Source organism: Coffea eugenioides, chromosome 6, assembly GCF_003713205.1.
Source record: "Coffea eugenioides isolate CCC68of chromosome 6, Ceug_1.0, whole genome shotgun sequence".
Classification (NCBI taxonomy): domain Eukaryota; kingdom Viridiplantae; phylum Streptophyta; class Magnoliopsida; order Gentianales; family Rubiaceae; genus Coffea; species Coffea eugenioides.
The window spans coordinates 35,744,200-35,768,703 of record NC_040040.1 but is presented as its reverse complement, the minus strand read 5'-3'; the positions used below and the strand labels follow the sequence as shown (position 1 = coordinate 35,768,703).

Sequence of the window (24,504 nt, the reverse complement as noted above, 5' to 3'; positions counted from 1 at the left end):
TTGATATTATCATAGTTGACCGAGAGTAGATTCATCATCAGTGACAACACGGGATTAATCGTTACAATATAGGTGGCGAGCAACTGGCTGTGTGCCGGGAAATCACTATTGTGACGACTTGAAAAAATGTTGTCATTGAAATGGGCCCTATAGTGACTACTTACAATGTTATCACAATGTGGTTACTGGTTCAAAATTAGTGACAACAATTAGTCATCACTGTTTAAAGTAATTGTTCCTAACTCACTTTCATTAATTCTACTATGCCACTCTAATTTTTTCAATATAGCCCCATATGTTGTAAATAAATTTTATTAATTCTATTATGACACCCTATCTTTTACATTTTAGTCCCGTATGTGGTAAACTAATTTCATTAACTCTACCATGATATCTTATCTTTTGCAATTTAGCCTCATGTGTAATAAATCAATTTCATTAATTCTATTATGGTACCCTATCATTTACAATTTAGCATATGTTTTTCATTAGTAAAATGAGGAATGTATTGTAATAAAAATGTATACACAATTTTAATTATTCCAAACTTAGTTAGTAGCTTGTTATGAAGGTAAAATAATATCATGGACTCCCTGCATTGGCAACACATGAAAAATTAGTGATTAGCATAGTATGAAAGTGATGACAAAGAACAGTAAAATTTAATGTGAAATTAAGTAAAATCCTCACAATTGCATGACCAGAGTATATTATTAATTACAATAGTCACATTGTTTATGGTGTATGAATCGGTACTTCTACCAAATACATTTAGTGTTTCATGCATATATTAGCAAACTATTTTAGTTATTTGATCAACTAAAGTGATTAAAAGATTTTTTTGAATCATAAACATATTTTTAATAAGTTTTTTTACTTTTTGAACATTATTTTTCATAGAGATCCAAAAAGATCCTATGTTAGTAAAAAAATATATCTAAAAACACTAAATTTTCATATTCTAAAGTTTTAATACAACAAATAAAGTTTTAATACAACTTGTGAGTTAAAAAAGCTCAAAACAATAAATAATCTTAGGCTTTGTTTGGATAGCAATTTTTCAAAGAAAAATTACTACATTTTCTATGAATATATTTTCCAATCATCTTTTTACCTTATATACATCAAATCGCTATAGAAATTTTTCTACAAAAAATCCAGAAAAATGCAATCCAAACGAGGCCTTAATTACACATAGATTGGGGAAAAAAAAGAGAGATATTAGGGAAGGCATAATTTTTGTAAAAAAAAAAAAATGCATCAAATAATTTGGTCTTTTGTGGCTAAAAGCGTTAGTTTTTGTAGTTTGCTAAAATGGAAGCGGGAACTGAAAATTCAAGATGTAGAGAGAAGGAAGAAGAAAATAAGACAGAACGACGTCGTTTTGGCAACTCTTAAACAAAAACACTCAAAACACTTGGAAAATTTTTAGACGACACTTCTTTCCCACTGTTGAAAGCTTCGAATAGTATCATCTTCTCCATCTCTTCTTATACTCAACTATCATTGAAATTATCCACCAAATCGCTTTAAATCACCATTTTCGTCCCTAATTTGAGCTGCCCAAAATATTTGGACAGCTTTATTGACCTCACAGAGAGCAAAAATCCCTAGATTAATGCAAACTTGCTCACTAGCACGAACACGGAAAATTGGCCGTGAATTTTGGGAGAAAGCTAGAGTTCGAAGATTAAATGTTGAGGAAAACAAGAGCTAAGGGAGTGAAGGCATAATTTGAGGTAAATAATCTCAATATTTTCGATATTTTTTGTCAAATACAGGTAGGGTAGACTGAATCTTGAATTTGTGGTCCCAATTTTCCACTTAAATCTTTCAATGGTGAGAGATTGAGAGAGTTGTGAGAGTGAAACGAAGTGAAAGAGAGGGTCTCCAGCTATTATCCCCTCTTCTTTCTTGAGTCATGCATTCTTGTTGAGGCCCAACTCAAACCCTTTTTTCTTTTAAAACTTCCAACTCAGTTTGTAAAGTCCACGTTAAACAATTCTTTGTGGAATTTTATGTCAACCCACTTGGCCGAAGTCCACTTTAAGCACTTCCATGCTATTGAGAGATGGTACTCGTGAAATGGTGAAAACTCGGTTGATTTGGGTGACTCGTGAAATGGTGAATGTGTTGGGAGCAGGATTTGATGGTTTATTGGTGGCACTTTTGGAGCAAATTGTTGGTGGTGATTTTAGCTGAGGAAATTTGTGGCTATATTTTGTTTTTGGTTAGTCTCTTTTGGGACAAATAGGATTGCTTATTGGAGGATGAACCTCTAGTTTTGACCGGTGCTTTTTGGAATTTCGAAAGGCAGAAACAGGGGAGATGCTTGCACCCATTGCTGTTTCACTGTTGATTTGAATGAACCTTGAGCAAAGTAGATTGTAGCAACCCGTGGCCTGATATGCATCACTCTGCAAATTTGAAGTCAGGGGATGCATAAGAAGCCATTATTGTCACTCATCAGCTGATAGTAAATGAAACTCATTTGAAAAGAACAAATCTTTGAGCAACTTATAGTCCTATAGGTAAAAAGCCTTGTGTTGTTGTCATCATAAAGGTCCGGGCTTACCTGTTAGAAATCACATGCACCTTTCAATTAGGCTAAAATAGTGCAAAACGAATATTAAAAGTATCTTGATGTTTTACATCAATATCACCACACAAGTATTTCCTTAGTAGCACGTGTCATGTAGAAATTGAAATGGTTTTAGTCAAAAATATCATATTTGCCAGCCCACTTCAATGCTGTTAAGATCTTCACTAAAAGAACCACCCAATATCCATAGTTGAGACAAGCTGAACTAGAGGTTCATTTTTTGGCTGATCATTGTAGGCTTTTCTTTGTTTCTCCTTTATATAACACTACTGTTGTACATTTGAGAGGGTTCCTCAAATTACAGATAAAGCTTTCTATACCTAAATTTCTGCTAAAAGTGTTCCTTGTCAGTCTTGGTTCTTAGGTGTCAATTGTTTAGATGTTGAGCAACTTTGCATGCTTTGTTTAAGCCGTTTAGCGCTTTTTTTGTTGGTACTCTCTTTTCCTTTCATTTCATCAGCTGCTTTGCTTTCATTTCAGTGATATAGTTTGCACGTTGTGCATGTATTAAAGTATATATACTTTCTCTATTTCGCTGCTCTAATTTCCAATTGTTGTGTGCCAAGTTTGAAGACTATTGGTAAGTTGCTCTCTTATTTATTCTTTATTGTTGTTTCCTTTGCATTTGTCTATTCATTGTTTTCATTTGGCTGCCCATTCCTTTGCTGACATTTGTGTGTCAGTTATTGGATACATGGAGCTAGTTTTGTATGAAAAATTTTGGTTGCGTGTTATGGTCTCCTGTAACTGCTTGTTTTTATGAAATTGTGTTGTCTTTAGAGTGTGTCTATGGAGTTGCATGTTAGAGCAACACGAAAGTATGGGTGATTAGCTCAGGGCCTTAGTAACAGCGAATAAATTGGTGTACTTATAGCAGATATTTAGTTGTACAAATCTTCAACCCAATTTCATACATTAACGGTTTTCCACTCTTGATGGTTATGCCCTCCTTGGATATTACCATTATCTAATAATCTAGTAATTTGGTAATGCCAGAATAAAAAGTATTACTCCACAACATGCCCACTGTTTAGCAGTGTGAAAAGAATCCAATCCATGGCCACTGCAAGATACAATAGATTGGTCTGGTTTTTATTTACTACTTGTATTTTATACACACACATAACAGATGAAGGTGGCACTTGCATTAAATTTGGTTTAGTGATAAGACTTGGCTACAAATCGAATGAAATTCACTGCTGCAGAACAAATATACAGTAAAGCTTAGGTCCCCCAAAGGCCAAACCGATGAGATTTGTAACAAAGCCCACTCTTACCACGAGAGAAAGAAAGCAGAACCTTGGTTCGCACTGCACAATGTGGTAAGTTTTGACCTTATTAAATTCAATTATGCATTTTTCTTCTTGTGGCATTTTTTGCTTGGAGATGCATAAGTATCTTGTTGCATATTTCGTTAGGAGATGATAAGCATAGTTCAGGAACGAATAATTGGCTAATGTTTGGCAATTGAGGAATATGTATTGAAATGCTCATGACTAATTAAGTAGAATTGATTGGTTTGGAAACCGTTCTTTTCTTAATGAAGTTCGGTGAGTTCATGATGCCTCCTTAAAGCATGTCATTCTTAGGCTCTCACTCCAAGTCAAAGTATGCATTCTTAATTTTTTTAGCTTTCTAGCTCTTTGGATTATTTCTTCTCCCAGAATATTTTAAAGCCTTTTTAGTGGATGCCAAACCTTAACTATTTTCATCTCTCATTAGTCAGTGGGCTGATGATAATTATCCTATTCCTGAGAAAGTTGTTTCTTGGGATTAGGATAAGTCATAAGTAAACAAGCTAATTATATCAGGTAATCAGCTTGTAGGGCTCTTCCTTTTTGACCCTCTAATTCTTCCCCCTCAACTTCTTCATGATCCCACAGTTCTTGCTCTTGCTGAGGCCTTCGGGAAGGTCAATGAAGTTTTTTCTCCTCGTCTGTCTCCAAATCTACTTTTTACTGCTTGATAATGTCCCCAATTAGTGCAAGATTTGCTATAGGTTCTGCAGATTGCAGCACTTAATTGAGATTGAAACTTTTTGTATAATTTGCTTTGTCTTGATTGGAGGAGGACAAAACAATTAATGTTCTTAAGAATTACTGAGTTGATTAACTAATTTTGACGAAAGACGTGCACTGTTGTACGTGGTATAGATCATTTCCCAGTTTGTCATGTTTCAAGGCTCTTAGTATTTCAGGTCACATTTGCTCTAGTTGATGATTCTTAGCAATTTTACATTCATGTAACTATTAACTCGCTCGGATGCTTATCAACTTAACTGTGCCTTCAAAACGTTAACGTTCCATTGACTTTTGCAGCAACTGCAGTTATTCTATTCTTTTCCAATGTTCAAGTAACCCTCATATGCGCTCTTAGCGTAAGTTATGCAGGTAAGGCATTAGTTCTTCTGCTTAGTGATTTTTGTACTCAAACTGCTTTTTCCTTTTATGAAACAGAACTTTGTAGGGACTCCAACATCTGATCCCCTCCTTAATATTATTGCAGTCTTGGTTTTGCATGCTTCGTTCAGAAAACAATCTACGCGAAGTGACAGAAACAGGAGGAGCAGTAAAAGATGAGGAGAAACAATGAAGTGTTGAAGATTACTGTCAGTACATTGTAGCTGGCCAGACTGCCCAGACCATATCTGCTTGCTGAACCTATTAGCTATATGTCCTGCAGATACTAGTGTCCAATTTTATCAAATCACAAACTAGGTTCGATTCATCTGTTCTTTTCTACCTCTCTCTTCTCACGGGTACTCAGTTCTCGACTAGTTTATCTTTTGGGAAGGATATGTATTGGCCATTACTAGAACTGATTATGTGGGATTTGGGACCCAACATTTGTGATTCACTTTTGTTTTGATTAATTTATAGATGTGTTATGCCCAAATATATGAATTTGCGGCATATATTCTACATTGATTTTGCCTTTTGTCAAATTGAATGTTCTACTAAAATTGTTGAAAATGCCAAGACAATGCTATATTTGTAATGAACAATTGTAGCTGACAAAATTGTAAGTTCGCTAAGTGACGACTATTCTTGTCACTGAATACAAGGAATGATAGTGACAAGTTCAAGTCATCACTGTAGAGTTCAAATTTGTGACGACTTTTGCTATGTTTTATGACAAAAAAATAAGTGAAATAGTGACAAGAAAATTCGTCACAAAATGATAACCATTAGTGACGATTTAGTCTTCGTCATTAAATAACAAGATTTAGTGACAACTTTAAAAGGGTTGTTACACGTGCCCATTTGTGACATAGAATTAGTGATAACCATGTGACAATGGAAAAAGTCGTCATTATACTCATATAATGACGACTTTTTTATTTTTAGTGATGACTTTTTATAATCAAAAAAGGCCAAATTTCTTGTAGTGCTCTCTCTAGCTCTCTTGTTACTCCATCTTTTTCCTCAGCCTGTAGCTACCTCTCTTCCTTTTTCTTTGCTTGGTTTCACACAACTTCCCACAGTTCTCTTTCTTTCCTTTCTTCCCTCAGTTTTTTGTTTTCCTCCCTTCCTTGGTTCTTTCCCGTAGCCCTAGCTCTTCCTTCTCAGCCATCAAACTCCTTCCTTTCTTCTTTTTTCCTACTGGTTTCCTCCCTCCTTTGTTCAGCTGTCCGAGATTTTCTTCCTTGCTTCACTCTTACCCCTCTCCTGTCTCTCAGTTTTTCCCTCTGGTTTCTTGTCGTCGCCCCTTTCTTTCCTGTTTCCTTTGCCTTTTGCTTCCCTCCAACTCACCTTCTGTTTTCCTTCACCCTTTCTTCACTCAGCCGAAGACTCTCCACCCAAGCTCTCTTAGGTTTTCTCTCTACATATCTCAGTTTTCTCAGCCCCGGCAAACCCTAGCCGCCAACCCTTTTCTTTTGTATTTTCTTTTTGTTGTTTTTTTTTCTTCCAAATTATCCTAGGCCTCCAAGTGTCTCAAACACCTCACCTTCTAGGTGTTGTGTTGTCAAAGAAATAAAGGGACACTTGTCCCTATTGTGTGACAGCCCCACCTCCCACTAAGGCGAACCAGAGGGTTCGGCGGGCCGCCTGCCCAACTCTCGCCGGAACTCAGTCGTTCACTACAATGCTCAAATGAATTACAAGAATAAACCTCAAATATTACAGTATAAATCTCCAATATACATCAAATTCTCCAAAAATTACATGTCATAAGCGAAGCGGAAACAATTCTCAACTATACATAAAATGATTCCAAATAAGCCATCCAGTCACGTGAAGAAGCACTACATGTCCTTCCTTCGCTTTGAGTCCTGTGGAGGGGAATAAAATATTTTTGGGGTGAACTAGAAGCTCAGCGAGTAACCGGTAAAATCAGTAATCAAATCGGTTTGACAATAGTTCATTTCAATGATGTCACAAATCAATGATGGAGTATCAATAATTCAAGAAACATTTACAATGGAAAGCGATAGTAACATTCATTAAAAGGATACGGTCCACATGGAGCTATTCATTTGTTCGTTCGTTCCCCTGACATTTCCACTTATTCCTCCAATTGTTTAAAAATACATTTTTGTAAGTAGAATCCTTCATTCATCCTTTTGTTCGTTCATCCCTTTTCCGGACGTTGACCAGACTCCACCCATCCGGACGTAGCCGGACTACAAAGGTAATACTCGAGTATAACAAATTCACCCAGGGTCACCATATCGCCTGACCGAGTCCGCTTCTGGCTCAAGTCGATCGGTAACGAAGGGCAGGGCCCAATTCAGCCAAACGGCTTACATTCATGCGCAACTAGCATTTAATCATTAATCATGAAAATTTCACATTTATTTAGGTCGAGTGCGATAAAGTATACACTCGCCCAGAAAACTCGTTTTAACAATCATTGAAAGCACTTAACACATTATCAATCCGTAATAATAAGCTAATAAGTCAAGGAAATATCAAACAAGGAACACTCTCATATAAGCAAGCATGATATGCAAGAAAACAGTGCAAAAGTAACTTTGGAAACAGTTCAAAAGTAAATAATGCAAGAAACGTTTCACAAGTACTTTGGAAATAGTTTAGGGTCACTCACCTCCACGGCTCAGAAATCATCCAGCATATAACATTGCCTTGCTCAAATCCAAGTCTTAGATCACAAACTCAATGCAAACAAATCCCTTCAAAATTCGGACAGCACTTCCCCTGAATTTGTTAAACTTTTCCAGCCATATGGCTTCATTATTTCCTCAGCCAGTCCCAAAGGTACACACACAACAACAAGTTCATCAATAGCCATTCAGCAAGCTCAAGTAGTACTAGTACAAGTCAAGCTAGGGAAAAGTCCGGAAATGAAAGTTAAGCTCAAAACCAGAAAAACAGTTTTGACGTCATTTTGCGGTAATGGTACCAAAGGCGCTACGATTGTCGGATGAAGGTGAAAGATACACCGTTTCGAAGCTAAGAGATAGGGCTACAATATTACAGAAGGTCACTCAACCCAGTTTCGAGTGTAACTAGATCAAAAATGCAAGATACTATACTAGAATCACAAAAATAGATTCACAGAACGCATTCTAGCGGAAACATCATAACTCAGGCTCTCCAAGTCCAAATCCAGAAATTCCAAAACCAGATAAAAGCTAAGAAACAGGGATAAATTTCATCAGAAGGCCTCAACAACCAATTCGGAAGCAATTCCAGCCAAAACAACCAATTACAGGCGCAATTCTTACATTCGGGTAAAACCAAAACAGCAATAGTAATTTCGACTTTTCTCATTCTACACTACTCCGATTGACCTGAAATTTTGTAGGCACCTCTAAAATGTAATTCCCTACAACTTTCATGTTTTAAGCCAAGGCCAATTCGGCCTCTATCTATGAGCTATAAATTCGGGCAGAATGTAAACATTAGAACCCTAATTTTTCCAGATTTCTTCCAAAACAGAAATTGCTTGCAATTACCACTTTTTCACCTTCTAGCTTCCTTAAATATCATTTCCAATCATCATACATGACCACATAATCATATCCATATGAAAACAGAAAAATCCCCAATAATTATAAAACTTCACCAATTCAACCAAAATCAAGATATAATCCATAAAATTGCATCTTATACCACCACCAATCATGAATTGAACATCATTAGAGGAAGGAGAGGGGTCCTTCACAACTCACCTTAGCAATACAAGAGATAGAGCAACTAGTCACCTTAACTTCCCAAACAACTTCACAACCAAGCTCAACTCCACCAAACTAAGAGGTTTTATGGAGTAATTGGAAGATTAATCGGTTTAATTGAAAGATTGGGCAAGATTGGAGACTAGAAAATTGAGAGCTTTTCTTTCTTCTTTAAGCAAGAAAGTCGGCCGAGGTAAGAAATGAAGATGATTTTGGCCAATTTTTGGTATTTATTTGGTAAAGGTAAAGTAAAGTTCAAAGGTCAAAGTCAAGAGTAAATTAGATGGTGACACTTGTCACCTTTAGGTTTAAAACTTATCTTTTTGTCTCTCCAATACAAATATCTTAACACTTTGTAAAATAATATCACTTAATACAAAATTTCAACAAGTTGTCAAAAATATAATGCATTTACCGCACTTGCGGGTCCCACGTCCAAAATACGCTCTTAATTTCTCAAAAACTAACCGATACTAGAAAAATCATTTTAAAACTATCTTTGCTCATAAACTTTATCTGGGGAATTTTTCTAATAAAGAAAATGTAGAAAAGGCGGGCGATTAAATAAAATAAACCCTAAAAAAATTTTTTCGGGGCGTCACATATTGCATGTGCCCCACTTGGCTACTATCCCCCTAATACACTTGTCTTCTTATTTTATTTATTTATTATGTTTTCCAAAGACAATTTAAGTAATAAAAAAAACATTAATTCCTCATTGCTCAATTTTATTTATCTTAAAAAAATGAATTAAAAAGGTTTAAAGACAAATTTTTTAATTTTTGTGAGAAATTTTCCTTTTTTAGAAATTTAATGCAAAACTATCTTAAAAATAAAAATTGTGAACCTAATTTATAAAAATAAGAAAAAATACATATTAATTATCATTTAATCAATACAATAAAACAAAAATAAAAATAAAAATAGAACTAACATTGAATTAAATAAATGAAATTTTTGGTGTCTACAGCTGATCATCCAGCCTTCTTGAGCAAAGATTTTCTTCGTCAATTTGGTGTCATTCACCAAGCCGTTGATTGCTGCATACTGTCCGATGTCAGGAGAGCAATTCTTATTCAAAAATCCCGGAGAAAAAACATCAGGAAAACCATCAAATTTGACCCTGAATTGGCTAATCCCGTTTCCCTGTTACATGTCAAAAGCTACAACAAATCAACTCCAACAACTCTTCCGTGTGCTTTCCTGTTTGGATTTCGATTCGAAAAAAAGCTTCCTCAGGTATCATTCCAAAATAATGTCCCAACTCATTTCACTTTTATTTGCTTTCTTGTTCCTGGGCCTTGTTTTTTTTTAGTTTTCTTGCTATTTTTCTTTTTTCGTAACCTGCAATCTGTCCATTTGTTTTGCAATCTATCTTGTCAGAACTCATTTGCATGATATTGGGATGGATTTTGTCTGTAATTTGGGTATATAAGTCACAGGCATTTGGGCTTGAACTCTTGAGAAAATGGCCGCAAAGTTGAGGTAGAAAAATTGCAGCAAAAAGAAACCCAACGAAGAAGATGAAGTCTTCGACTAGGCTTCATGAACATTTCCAAAAATTTCACTTTAACCCCTAGTTTTCTAAGTAATTCTGTTGTGGCCCAGAAAATTGAAAATATCAATCAATCTTGTCCCTTTAAAATGTTATTTTTCTTTGGTATTTTTTAATGTGATTTTTGGACAGATTATTTGTGAATTTTAGGATGAAATTTGAGGGTTAATAATTTTTGATAGATTTATAGTTTTTTATTTGGATTTTTGTACAAATGGTTTAGATTTGAGTAATATTTTGTTTGGGGTTTGGTGAGAGGATTTTGATTTATTTTTGTGAATTTTAGCATTGGTTTTGGTAGGCTTCATCTTAAGCCCTTAATTTTATTTTATTTTAATTTAGATCCTTAATATTTGTAATAATAATAATTTGACCCCCTCAAACTTCTTTAATTCTTCCAATCAAGTCCCCACTTGTTTTAAATTGCTTGAATATGGGTTGTTTACTTTAATTTAAATACTTTAATTGATTCAATTTCATGTTATTTCCATCTCTTATGATTATTTGTTAATTAAAGTGGTACCTTAACCATTATCTTTGTGTTGGAGGGTAAATAAGAGAAAATTCATTTCATGAGGTCACAAATTCAAAGGAGGTACACTCTACTCCTTTATTTTGATTTTACTTGATCATACGTGCTCCTATGGGACTTTATGTGTGTAATTGCATGCTTTTTTGAATTTTTTTTATTTCATCTATTTATTTATTCATTTCATTTGTTTTAATTTTGTATATTTATTTTAATTTAATTTTTAGTTATTTGAGAGGCATTTAATTGTCAAATTGTAATAATTAGGTTATCATTTCATTTCATTCTTTCCCCTTTTAGATTGTAGTTACGACCCCTAAATGTAATGATTAGGTCTTTATTCGCTTTCATTTGTTTATGTGTTTGCATGCTTGTGTGATTTATGTGTTTACTCGCTTTCCTAGGGTCTTTGCATCTAGATATCATGCTTATGTTCTATGTGCTATATGTGATTTATGTGTTTATTTGCTTTTATTATGTTTCATATGATTTATTTGATTATAATAAACGCATGACGTCACCACACTAGTCCAACGCTAGTTGTGACCCTTTTTTCCGATTCCACACTAGTCCAACGCTAGTTATGGCCCTTTTTTTAATTTCTCACTAGTCCAACGCTAGTGAGAACTTATAGACATGGGTTAGTCCAACGCTAGACCCCTCGGAACCGACCATGCGCTAGATCATGTTTGCGTGACAAATCACTACATTTCATGCATGTTTTCTACTTTTTAGGATCCTTACCATTTTTGCATGATATTTTCCTTATATATATATTCCTTATCCCTACGTGTGAGATATGACATTAGACTTGCATTTTCATTTAAGGAAAATTAGAAATAGGTTAAATCATTTGCTTGATTAGATTAGGAAATAACTCTTTAAATATGGGATATGGACGAGTATAGCTTATTAGTCTTAGCACGCTCGTATTCCCTCTATAAAAGGGAAAATTAAGTCACGAATCTTAGTTCCCCGCACCCGTTATGATGCATTCCTATAGGTCATGTATATTTGTATATTATTATTTTCTTTTCTTTTCTTCGAGTCTCATATTTTGCATATTCGTAACCTCTTCAAAAAGTCACTTTTGGGCGTCGCAATTAATGCGATTTGCACCAACTAAAATCCGAAGAGACATATTGACCCTTTCGATAACCATTAGATCTAGATTTGCATTCATATAATAATATTCAAAAGTGATAAGTTTTTAGGTTAAATTAAGAAAATTTTTTACTAAATCACGCAACTAGTCTTGGCTAGGTTGAAAGGGTGCCTTGGATTTTATCCTTGTCTTCCTTTCTTCAACTGTGATTCTCGAACTTTTCTCTGATTTTTGAAGACTTGGAGTCGTTTAAAAAGGGTTTTCTCTTTTTTTTATTTATTTATTTTGAAATTCATTTTTAGGTGACTTGGTACACCTTAACTCAATACCAAGTGGCGACTCCTATATTTTCTTAAAACCCTTTTTAAACTATTATTTTGAGCCAAAATCGTCGCACTTTTTGAGTCCCATTTTAGGCCCTTTTTCTTTATTTATTTTCTAAAAATCAAAAACTCATTTTTCACTCAAAATTAATCAAAATTCATTTTATATAAACTCGTAATTTTATTTTTCATTAAAAATTGGGCGCGACAATTCCTGCATCAGTCCAAAAGATATTCGTTATCTGTTGTTCACATTCCAGCTGTACGGCATGAAAAAAGGATGGATTCTTGAGTTTTTACTCTTGAAAATAATTCAGCATGCTACCTGCTTCTCCATATTTCAAGTTCCTTTCCCGTCTCGTACGAAGGTATCATTTAAGGTCATCCCAAGTATATCCCACATTACCCATCCCACCTATCTCCTTTCCCATAAACTCATGGCTCTGTTTCAATGAAAGCCCAGCATCCTCGCTTATTTCAACTTGGAATCCTTGAGCCTCACTCACTTTTCTTTGTGATGGCATCATGTGCGAACATTGAGCAATGTGCAACTCATGGTTATACTCTAAGACAAGGTCATGCACACGGTACTTCATTGTCCCTCTAAGCAACACGATAACCATTTTAGCTCCACACCTTGTTTTCGTCAGCACTCGTGTCCTCTTTGGCATCACATCACTTTCGTACTTGCGCGTCACACCTTCCTTGCAGCAACTATATCTCCTAGACGTGGTCACACCGTCTTTGTCTTTATTTAGATAGTCTTTGTGTACACTAAAACCCATTTTAAAGGCATATTTGTTGTAAAACTTGTACGCATCCTCTTCACTGTTGAACTCCATTTCTAAATTAAGGGTCCTATCTTCTGCCAATTTGCTTCAATCCATTACTTCTACTCCTATTAATTATGCATTAAACACCCTAATTTGCAACACTTCATGAGTATTATGTACATAAACGACAATATAAATATATATTACCGTTCATAATGTGTTATGAATCACACATTACGCATATACCAAATCCTATTATTACGCTTATCAACATGATTAATGATTCACATCACTTTACTTTTACTCTAAGACAACGGCATTATCTATGTACAAATACAACTCCATGTACACTAAGTTATATGGACTGTAATGTGCCGGTTACATGATGTAAGCCTATTTAAATTGTATGTACATCCATTCTGGTAATTATATTTAGATTCTAGGTTCCTTAACTCACTAGACCTTATGTCATTCGTTAATGACAACTGCCTAAGCCAACTCCGCATTTTCTACTATTTCTACATATGAGGGCCAAACAAACATTTTCTACTTATTGTAATATATAAATTACATCATGTAATTTACTTACAACACCAGGTACACCCATTTATTATTCACATATATGTCTTTTCCTCTGCTTCACCTCATTCAACTCTACACCTCCATTTTATACACACTGCATGGTCAAGAGAGGGGCAAACTAAGATTGCGTGATGAGTATGGACCAACTACTGGATGCACAATGATTCATATCAATTGTAATACGGTGACTATAACCTATAACTAATTTACAACAGGATGTACATTCATTCACTTGTTAAATGTGACTTTGTTTCTCTCATCTTTCCCTAATTCTGCTCGACGCTTTACTTGAATACATACCCCTGAGTCTTCGGATAACTACTATCCCATTATAGTCCATCACTGAAAAGCTGAATGCTTACACACACACACATACGGTACAACTTCACTATTCTTCTATCATCTTTATATTATGTCTTTAGTGACTCTAATTTTATCCTTCACTTAACAGATGTGCATTGGGTGACAAATTGTGAGGACCGTAAATTTTTCTAATTTTATCTTATTTATTTTATTTCTTCACGTGTATTTTTCTTCATTATACCCTACTATTTCAATTTTCCAAAGATTTTATAAGTGAATAGAATTTTTAAATCATTTTCCTAGTTTAAGTTAGTTCATGATAAGTTTAAAGTGTATTATTGACGTGGGACCCGCTAATGCAGTAAATGCGATATATTTTTGACAACTTGTTGGAGTTTTGTATCAAGTGATATTATTTTACAAGGTGTTAGGATACAATTAGAGGTTAACTAGATAAATTACCATTGATAGATAAAGGATGAGAATGAAACCCTAAGGTGCCATTTGTTACAAAATCATTGGAAGTTGGACTTGCCTAACTTTCTTACCTTTACTAAATACCAAAAATTTGACCAAAATTTCTCAATTTCTTCTTCCTTCTTGGCCGACCACATTGAGAGAGAAAAGAGAGAAAACCTTTCATTTTGCCACTTCAATTCTTGTCCAAATCTTGAGTTCCAACCATTAACATCTCAAGTCACTCCATAAAAACTCTTTGCTAGGAAGGATTAAAGTGGTTGGTGGAGTTGTTTTGAATGAGGAACTCCTAAGCTACTACCTTTCTTGAGGTGTCAAGGTATTTTGCTTGGAAACTCACTCTTTGTTCCTAATAATGGTATATTAGTAACTTGTGGTGGCTAAATAAGTTATTTTATGGAAGATTTCATGGATTAAAGTGGAGTAGATAAATTTCAGAATTTTTTTAGGATTTTTCTATTTTCATATGATAGTTATGGTTAGCCTTGGATTGATAGCTCTAAATTGTGTTAAATGGAGCCTTTGTACGTTAATTGCGGTTGTTTGCGGAAAATTTTCAAATTTGTGCGGAAATTCCAGTTTAGGGTTTCTTCTTACCCTGTTCTGCCCAGTTCTGTTCGGGCATGATGGAGGCCGAACCAGCCTTAGGTTAAAACATGAAAATTGTAGGAAATGATGTTTTATAGCTACTTGTAAAATTTCAGATCAATCCGAGTACTGTAACATGTGAAAAGATAAAAATACCCCTAACTGCCATAGATAGAGCTCTGTGGACAGTGTTGACATTTCACCAATCTGACAGCGTCTGTTTGCCCTGATCTGTACTGAATTAGCATTTGGTCAAAACACAGAAGTTGTAGTGCTATGACTTATCTTTCCAACAGCCCTGAAAACACCTCAATCGGACTTCGGTAGCGTGAGTTATTATCGTTTAAGCATAGTACGGTTAACTAGCCTGATTGTGAGATTCTGGTTCTGTAATTTGAAATTTTGATCTGGTTACACTACGAACTGGACTGAGTGGTCTTCATCAAAGTTGTATCCTTTTATCTAAGGTTCGAAACGGTATCAATTGCACACCAATTTGATAAGCGTAGCTTCGGTTGTGTCCGATACGCTAAGCGACATCAAATCTGTCTTTTGTTTTATGGCTTAAACTTCATTTCCGGACATTTTCCTAATTTGATTTTGTACCTGTACGACATTGAGCCTATTGAACGGCTATTGAAATGAGATTATTTTGTATGTGACGTTAGGGCTGATTTGAGGAAAAATGAAGCCATGATGGCTGGAAAAGTAAGGAAATTTAGGGGAAAATGATGTCCAATTTTCTAGGCCGTCTGATTTCTTTAAGTTGGAGTTGCATTGTGGTAGAATGAGGGGGTTTGGGGTTGTTTGTAACCCTCGTACCAACTGTTATCCGTTTGGTCAAAAATTGCATTTTTATTCTTTTGTACTCATATATAACTTGGAGAGGCACCCGACTGGTAATCAAGCCTCACTTGTGTATTCCGTTTACTCGATTTTGGATGTGGAAACTTCAACTACTTTACCTTTGTTATTCTTAGGGTTTCACGGTGATTAAGGCCACTTTGGGTGAAAATTTTGACGTACCTGTACTTAAACTGGTGAGTGTACCACTCCCCTCATTTGTTGCTTAACTTGATTTCTGCACCTGCAATCTGTGATTTAAATGACTGTACTATCTGTTTATTCTGTTTAAGACGAGAGTGTATTTTATCACATTCGTTCTCTTGTCTGTCTGTATGTCTATTTACTGTGTGTAATCTATTATCTGTATCTGAATCTGTTCGGACGTCGTTTGGAGGCTGGTATCCAACGATCTTTATGTGACCTCTGAGCTCAACACCTGTGGTTAGTTACTCGAGTCGGGCCGGCAAGGGCCTGGTCGATTAGATAACGAACCACGGTAGTCTGTTTCTAGAAATCTTTGGGTATTGAGACTCTTAATTTCGGTATACTCGAGTATTACCACTTCTGTTTCTGTTGAGGTGTTCGGGCCCGATAAAGGGTATGTTTGGTGGACGAAATTTAGTGTAAAGTGGTGGGGTCTGTGAGAACCCGTAATTTGCATTTTCTCGGTTTTCACATTTTTTATGGCTTGTTTTCTGCATTTTCGTGATTAGGAAAAATTCTAGATATTGTTAAGGAGCATATATAGTTTTTAGATGATTTTTCTAGTATCGAATAGGTTTTGAGAAATTAAGAGCGTATATTGGACGTGGGACCCACAAGTGCGAAAAGTTCAGAAAAATTCGGTCAACTAGGTTAAGTTTTGGATACTGGAATTAATTTACCGGGTGTTAAGAAATAAGGAGAGGAGATTAAGTGGATTGGTATAAGAGAGACAAAAGTTAGGCAAGCAATTAATGCAAGTGACATGTGTCACTTAGAGATTAAATCCTACTTTTGACTTCCTATTCAACCTTTTACCATTTACCATAATAAATTAAAAAATTGACCAAAATATCTTCATTTCTAAGCTTAATATGGCCGGCCACCTTCAAGCAATAAGGGAAGAAAAGCTCTCCAATTTCTTTGCTCCAAACTTGCTCAATCTTCCACTCCTACCGTTTAATTTTGGTTTTGCTCCACAAAACTCTTCCACTTGGTGATTTTGAAGTGATTGGTGAAGTTGTTTGAAAAGTTAAGGTGACCAATAGCTCTCTCTCTCTTGTTTCTAAGGTAAGTGGTGAAGAACCACCCTCATCCTTTAATTGATGCTTAAATCATGCTTAGTGGTAGTATAAGATGCAAGTTTATGGATTAATTTTTGATTTGTGGTTGAAATGATGAAGTTTTATTATTTTTGGGGATTTTTCTGTTTTAATATAAGAATGATTGTGTGGCTATCTATGATGATTGGAAATGGTCTATAATGACTCTAGGAGGTGGAAAAAGTGGATAATTGCAACCAATTTCTGGTTTGGAAGAAATTTCAGAAAATTAGGGTTCTTGAGGGAGCATTCTGCCCGAATTTTTAGCTCCTAGTTAGAGGCCGAATTAGCCTTGGCTTAAAACATGAAAGTTGTAGGGAATGACATTTTAGAGGTTTCTACAAAATTTCAGGTCAATCGGAGTAGTGTAGAATGAGAAAAGCCGAAATTACTATTGCTGTTCTGGTTTTACCCGAATGTAAGAATTGCGCCTGTAATTGGTTGTTTTGGCTGGAATTGCTTCCGAATTGGTTGTTGAGGTCTTCTGATGAAATTTAGCCCTGTTTCTTAGCTTTCATATGGTTTTGGAATTTATGGATTTGGAGTTGGACAGCCTGCTTTATGATGTTTCCGCTAGAATACGTTCTGTGAATCTGTTTTTGTGATTCTGGTATGGTATCTTGCATTTTTGACCTGGTTACACTCGAAACTAGGTTGAGTGACCTTATGTAATTTTGTAGCCCTATCTTTTAGCTTCGAAACGGTGGGTCTTGCACCTTCATCCGATAATCGTAGTGAAATTGGTGCCATTACCGTAAAATGAGGACAAAAACTGTTTTTTTTTTAAGGCCAAAGCTAATTGCATGTCCGAATTTTCTGGTTTCCTCTAGTGTTTGTGTATGCTTATGGAACCCTATTGGGGTCATATTTGGCATTGGTTTATGACTCGTTATCGAGTCTCATTGTACTTGCTTGCATGTTTTAGGGCTTGCTTTCATTCCGGTCGTTTCCTAGCTAACTTTTGTACTTGTACTACTTTGAGCTTAGTGAACAGCTTTTGGGAAATGAGATGAATTTTGTGTGAGATGTTGGGACTGATTTGAGGATATAATGAAGCCATGATGGCTGGAAAATAGGTAAACACAAGGGATGTGCTGCCGAAATTTACTTGAAGGCTAGTTGGATTGACTTGCGATTTGAGCGAAGGGCTTTTGGGTTGTTTGCGCCTAGGTCTTCATGTTACCATTTCGTTTCCAAGAAAATCATGTTTTCCACCCTTGCATTAGTATTTATTTGGCAAGGCGTACGACGTGTAGTCGAGCCTCACTTGTGCATTCCGTTTACTCGATTTTGGATATGAAACCTTCAATTGGTTTATTTTGATTATTTTAGGGTTTCTTGGCGATTAAGGCCAATCTGAAGTGAAAACTTTTGAAGTTGAGCCGGTGAGTTTACCACTCCCCTCCATTGCTGTTTAACTTGATTTCTGCTCTGCAATCTGTTTAATTTGTTTGAGACGAGGGTGTACTTTATCACACTCGTTCTCTTGTCTGTTCATATGCCAATTTTGGTGTCAATCTGAATCTGTATCTGTATCTGATATCTGTATCTGTATCTGTATTTGTATCTGTATCTGTGACCTATGAGCTCAAATCCTGTGGCTAAGTTATTCGAGTCGGGCCGGCAAGGGCCTGGACGATTAGATAACGAATCACAGTAGTCTGTTTTGGGATCTTTGTGTATTGAGACCCTTGATTCCGGTATACTCGAGTATTACCATTTCTGTTTCTATTGAGGTGAGCGAGCCCGGTAAAGGGGTGTTTGGTGGACGGAATTTGGTGTAAAGTGGGGTCTACGGACGTGTTGGTTCTATATACGTTGACGGAGAGTCAACCGGCTTGGATCAAGTACTGCGCTGGAAAGCTGGCTCCTGAGAGCCACCTGTATCCTTCCTAATTGAGTTCTTGTGTTTACCTGTCTTACTTTATAGCGAGCATGTGTATCTGGTTTGTATAACGTGAACTACCTGATTTTTCTGCTACATGTTTGGTACCTCATTGGGCGTAAGCTCACCCCCTCCTCGTTATCTTTGTTTTCCTTACAGGAACCTCTTTTGGAAATCATGATTTTGAGAAGCGAGTTGAGCTAGTTAGAAAATCTTTTGTTCTTTTGTATAGCTCCTCGAGAATGAGCAAACTCTAAATGTATTTCGATTCACTGGTTCCATTTGACTCTTAAACCTAGCGACATGTATATATGAAAGCGTTTTCTCCATGTTTAAGCTTGGCGGTCTTCAATCGTTCATTTCTTTTGGGTCCTATCTCGCGTAATATCGGATTTGTGTGATTCGACTCCGTAGTCCTGGCGAGAGCTGGGCAGGCGGTCCGCTGAACCCTTTGGTTCGCCTTAGAGTGAGGTGGGGCTGTCACAGGGTCTACGGACATGTTGGTTCTATATACGTTGACGGAGAGTCAACGGGTTTGGATCAAGTTCTGCCATGGAAATCTGGCTCCTGAGAGCCACCTATATCCTTCCTATTTGAATCATTGTGTCTAACTACTTTACTTTATATCTGGCATGTATACCTGATTGGTTAAACGTGAAATGCCAAGATTTGACTGCTATTATTTTGGTACTTCATTGAGCGTAAGTTCACCCCCTTCCCGTTATCTTTGTTTTCCTTTCAGGAGCAAACTTTGAATCCATGATCTTGGAAAAAAAGGTCGAGCTAGTGTAATTAATATTTTGTTAAGCTCTTTTGCAACCGAAACCCGAATCGTATTTTAAGTGTATGAATACTTTGGCTTGTATTTTAGTTTAGTTAATTTGCCAAAGACTCCGATGTAAATATATGTATAAGTGTTTAAAGCTATTTCCCCTCTAAGCCTCCATCCATAATCTACGAGAATACCACAATTTATATCTTAATCCAGGTTAATCATGCTTACTAACACCCGAACAAACCACATGAAGTTCCATAGAATCAAATGTCTAGTTCGCCCATGTCCTTTCTAACATAGGCTCTCATCTATTTAGTAGTCGGGCACAAGAATCCCCAAATAAGATAATTCACAACTCGAGCCGGCCGGTCCCAAGAGTAAATCATCCATAGTAACGATTCCTACCCGACATACATATATATCTTTCTCAGGTACCATGATAAAGATTTTTACACTTATAACGTGCACGGTTCATAGCTTATGCTCAAAAGAGCACTTATACCTTTAGACACATTCACGAAATCAGGACCATAACACCACTTGGCCCAAGCTCACTCCGCGCACAGACCACGCGAAGCAGCTCTGATACCATCTGTGACAGCCTCACCTCACGGGTTCGGCGAACCAAAGGGTTCAGCGGACCGTCTGCCCAACTCTCGCCAGGACTACGGAGTCGAATCATACAAACCCAATATAGCACGCGCAGTAGGACCCAAAGAAAACGAACAATCGAAGACTACTAAGGTGAGAACATGCTTACCAAACCATAAAATCATATTCTCGTAAATTGTGGTATTCTCTTTTAGTTGTATCTAGCTGACTGCTACTGTGTGACTGGATCGGTACAGTTGTGTTATGTATATATGCTTTTGATCTGTGTGTACCTCTTGTTACTTGCTTATGCTTATAATTATCTTTAATGTTATATTTCCGCTTCGACCCTAGATTGGTTAGACCAATGGAGGGTACTCGTAGTGGACGAGATCGTGGGTGCGGACGTAAGCAACCCTCGAATGAAAGGGGTAACCGAGAACCAATACCTAAACCAAATCCTGAACCTAGGGTTGACCCAAATGCTCAAGTAGCCGCTGCTATCCAACGCATGACTGATCTGCTAGCCCAAGTAGTGGAACACCAGGGCCAGAACTCTAATCCTCAGCCTGGAAATCCTGGTAACCATATAGAGGGTGAGGATAGAGCCCTTGAAAGATTTCTGAAGTTGAGATCCAAGCACTATGGGATCGTGTTGCAGAGATGGCATACAAGATAGAGTTTCTTATTGACTCCTCGCTGGTTGGGGACATTCCGCATTCTTCTTCAATGTCACTTGATTCCATTCTAGAACAAATTGAAATCATCAAAGCTGAGGCCATGAAGATTATTGATACCGAAAGGCATGATGTCAAAGGTAAGGATGTTACCCAGAGGGTCAATGACATGCCATCACGGATCAATGACGTGGTGGTTGGATTGGAGGACGAGGCAAAATCAATAATCGAGCGACTAACAAGAGGTTCAAGCCAAGTGCAAATTATTCACATTGTGGGTATGGCGGGACTTGGTAAGACAACTTTAGCTAAAAAAGTTTACTGTCATCCGTCAGTTACCTCCCATTTTCATGCACGTGCTTGGTGTACTATTTCTCAAGTTTATCACCAGAAAAGACTGCTGCTTGAAATTTTGACTTGTATTGAACCCGAGCATTCTGATGAATTTCTTGAGAAGTGCGAAACAGATCTAGTTCTAATACTCAAGCAAAAATTGGGTAAGAAGAGATATCTAATTGTTTTGGATGATGTATGGGATATTGAAGCATGGAATGCATTAAAAGACTCGTTCCCTGAAAATAAAGATGGAAATGCAGTTATCATAACAAGTCGAATTCGTGGTGTTGCTCCACAAGATAAATCCGTCAAAGAGCTTCCTCTTCGTCAACTCACTCATGATGAGAGCTGGCGTTTGCTAAAACAAAAGTTATGTCCTCGAAATTACTTGCTGCTTCCAAAATTATGTGAGCTTCGAATGCAAATTGGGGAAAAATGTCAAGGGCTTCCTCTTACGATTGTCATTCTTGCTGGAATTCTGTCAAATATTGGTCAAGATGGTTGGGAAGATGTTGTAGAGAGCTTAAGTGCACACACTGTTTCTACCACTGATCAATGCACTGCTACATTAGAGCTGAGTTACGATCATCTACCAGATAGATTAAAACCGTGCTTTCTTTATTTGGGAGCGTTTCCAGAAGACCAGGAATACACACCCAAGAGTTTGATTCAGTTATGGGTCGCTGAAGGATTTGTGCGAAAATCTCAGATCAAGAGCTCAGAGGATGTGGCAAATGATTACATGATGGATCTCACTGGCAGAAGTTTGATCATGGTGTCCAAAACAAGCTCCATTGGAGGGGTCAAAGCTTGTCGTGTCCACGATCTGTTACATGAGTTTTGCTTAACAAAAGCCAAAGGAGACAATTTTTTCCAACTTGTACGTCGGTATAATGAACTGTATACTCTACACATACCACACTACCTACGCCGCTTGTGCATTTACTCTGAGCCAGAGCACATTCGTGAGTCAAGGCTTTTTTCTCCCACCATACGTAGTCTATTGTTCTTTGCTCATGGTAAAACGAACCAAGAAAAGTCATTTCATGAAAAAAAGTGGTTTGATCATTCATTCATTTTTCATGCCTTCAAGCTTGTTAGAGTATTGGATTTAAGCCAAATTCATTTAGGATTTACTTTTCCCAGAGAAATAGAGTTGCTTGTTCTGTTGAGGTACTTGGCGGTTATGGTTGATATGCTTTCTATCCCGTCATCCATAGCCAATCTTCTGAATTGGGAAACTTTCATTGTGAGATCGGGAATGTCAATTTCACTGCCAGATACCATTTGGAATCTGAAGAAATTGAGGCACTTGCATATAGATGGATTTGATTGGCCCATCGACAATCTTGACAACTCTTCAAATTTGTGCAATTTAGTTTCTTTCTCCGGTGCAATTCCTGGACAAGTTATTCAAAATGTTTCCAAATATCCGCAAGATGAAATGCCAAATTTTGAATGTTGATTCACCTTCTTGGCGTAAAAGGACAACTGTTCTTGGGCTTGACTTTCTAAGTCAACTAGAATCATTCAACTTGGGCATGCTCGGAGGATCTTGTATCCCGGAGTATCAGATTGTGTTTCAATTCTCTCTGTCTCTTAGAAAATTGACTTTGTCAAGCTTTCGGCTGACAAGGAGACAAATGGAAGCAATTGCAAGTCTAACCAATCTTGAGGTTCTCAAATTACTTTGGGCAAGCATTGAGGATAAAATATGGAGCGTGGAAGAAGAGGAATTCCCTAATCTCAGATTCTTGAAATTATATTCTGAAGGCATTGTCACTCGGGAAGCCTGCGAGTGTCCTTTTCGTCGTTTAGAGAAATTAGTATTGCATCACTGTCTTGAATTGGGCTAATTACTCCGAATATGGTCGAGAAAAAAAAAATTCAGACATCTACCGTCCTGACAATAGTCTATTGCAAATCTATGGGTACCGGGCCGTGTCAGCCCGGCACCCAAAAATCAGTCAAATTTTTTTTTGGGTTCTGACATGTCAACCCGACAGCAGGGAAAAAAAAAAATTTTAAAAGTTGTCGGCTGCTGAGTTGACAAGGTCCGGTAGCCAACAACTTCTGCAAAAAAAAGCTGGCTGCCGGGCTGAGAGAGCTCGGCAGCAAGTCTAATTTTTTTTAAAAAAAAATTTGCAAACTCTCCGTGGAAAGTTCACTTTTCTGCGCATAAGAAGCAGAAGCACTGCAAGGAGGCCAACTCTACTATGTGGAGACGCACAAAGAAGTATATTCGGGCACCGGAGAAAGCGAATTATGTATGAATAAAAAATGTTATATATTTTAAAATTATAATAAAAGTCCTCTTAAAAATTTATTTATCATCATCTAATGTCCAATACTTATATTTGATAAATTAAAATAGTTAATTAAATATTCTATTATAATATAAGTAACTATATGTCATTGAGTCGAATGAATAATATTTTCTTTTTTCTTTTTTTGGCATTTCAACTAGTTGTCTATTAAGTTTCAATTGAAATAAAGATTTTATAATTATTTAAATTATTCAATAAAATTATCAATTTAAGATGAACATAAATATAAATACATTAAATTGTATTATTGAAATATTTAATTTAATATGAAGGAAAGAAAAGAAGAAATGGCAAGAAATTTTTAAAAAATTCATGTGAGTTCTTTATATTGGTAATCACCTTTATTTGTTATTATAATCATAATACCTGATCATAACCGATTGAAACTCATATCCTAATACTATTTACAACTAAAGTTACTATATACTCAAATTAAAATTTTCTTTTTTTCACTAAATTTTCTTTTATATATGATGTATGTGTTATCATTTTTTGATAATTAATATAACGAAAAGATGCTCTTTAGACTAATATGTCTTGACAACGTGGATTACTTTTAAGGATTTGAATGAGAACTAGACCCTATTTTTTATGTATTCAATCTAATTCACATAATATTTCATTTGAAATATAATTATTTAAAACATAAAAGACCAAAAAATATGAAGTCAAACTTTTGACTAATTCTAACTTGATTTGACCGTTATATATTATAGTTTTGTATTAGTTGTCCTAAATTTGGCTAAAATAAAAAATTTGCAAGGAGATAATTATTTTGGTCAAAATA

General features: G+C 36.2%; 2 protein-coding genes and 1 long non-coding RNA gene across 3 annotated transcripts; 2 read left to right on the top strand and 1 right to left on the bottom strand.

Moving 5' to 3' along the window:
• Positions 1 to 3,106: 3,106 nt before the first annotated feature.
• LOC113775917 lies at positions 3,107 to 5,362 on the top strand. Its single transcript, XR_003468950.1, has 4 exons — positions 3,107 to 3,182; positions 3,808 to 3,924; positions 4,921 to 4,992; positions 5,108 to 5,362. It is a non-coding gene; the product is annotated as an uncharacterized LOC113775917 (long non-coding RNA).
• Positions 5,363 to 12,624: 7,262 nt separating this feature from the next.
• On the bottom strand, positions 12,625 to 13,095 carry LOC113774115 (protein FAR1-RELATED SEQUENCE 5-like). The gene has a single exon (XM_027318679.1). It carries the CDS (start codon positions 13,093 to 13,095, stop codon positions 12,625 to 12,627), a length of 471 nt encoding a protein of 156 aa, XP_027174480.1.
• A 7,945-nt stretch (positions 13,096 to 21,040) lies between these two features.
• On the top strand, positions 21,041 to 22,855 carry LOC113774114 (putative late blight resistance protein homolog R1B-17). The gene has a single exon (XM_027318678.1). It carries the CDS (start codon positions 21,041 to 21,043, stop codon positions 22,853 to 22,855), a length of 1,815 nt encoding a protein of 604 aa, XP_027174479.1.
• The last annotated feature ends 1,649 nt before the right edge of the window (positions 22,856 to 24,504 follow it).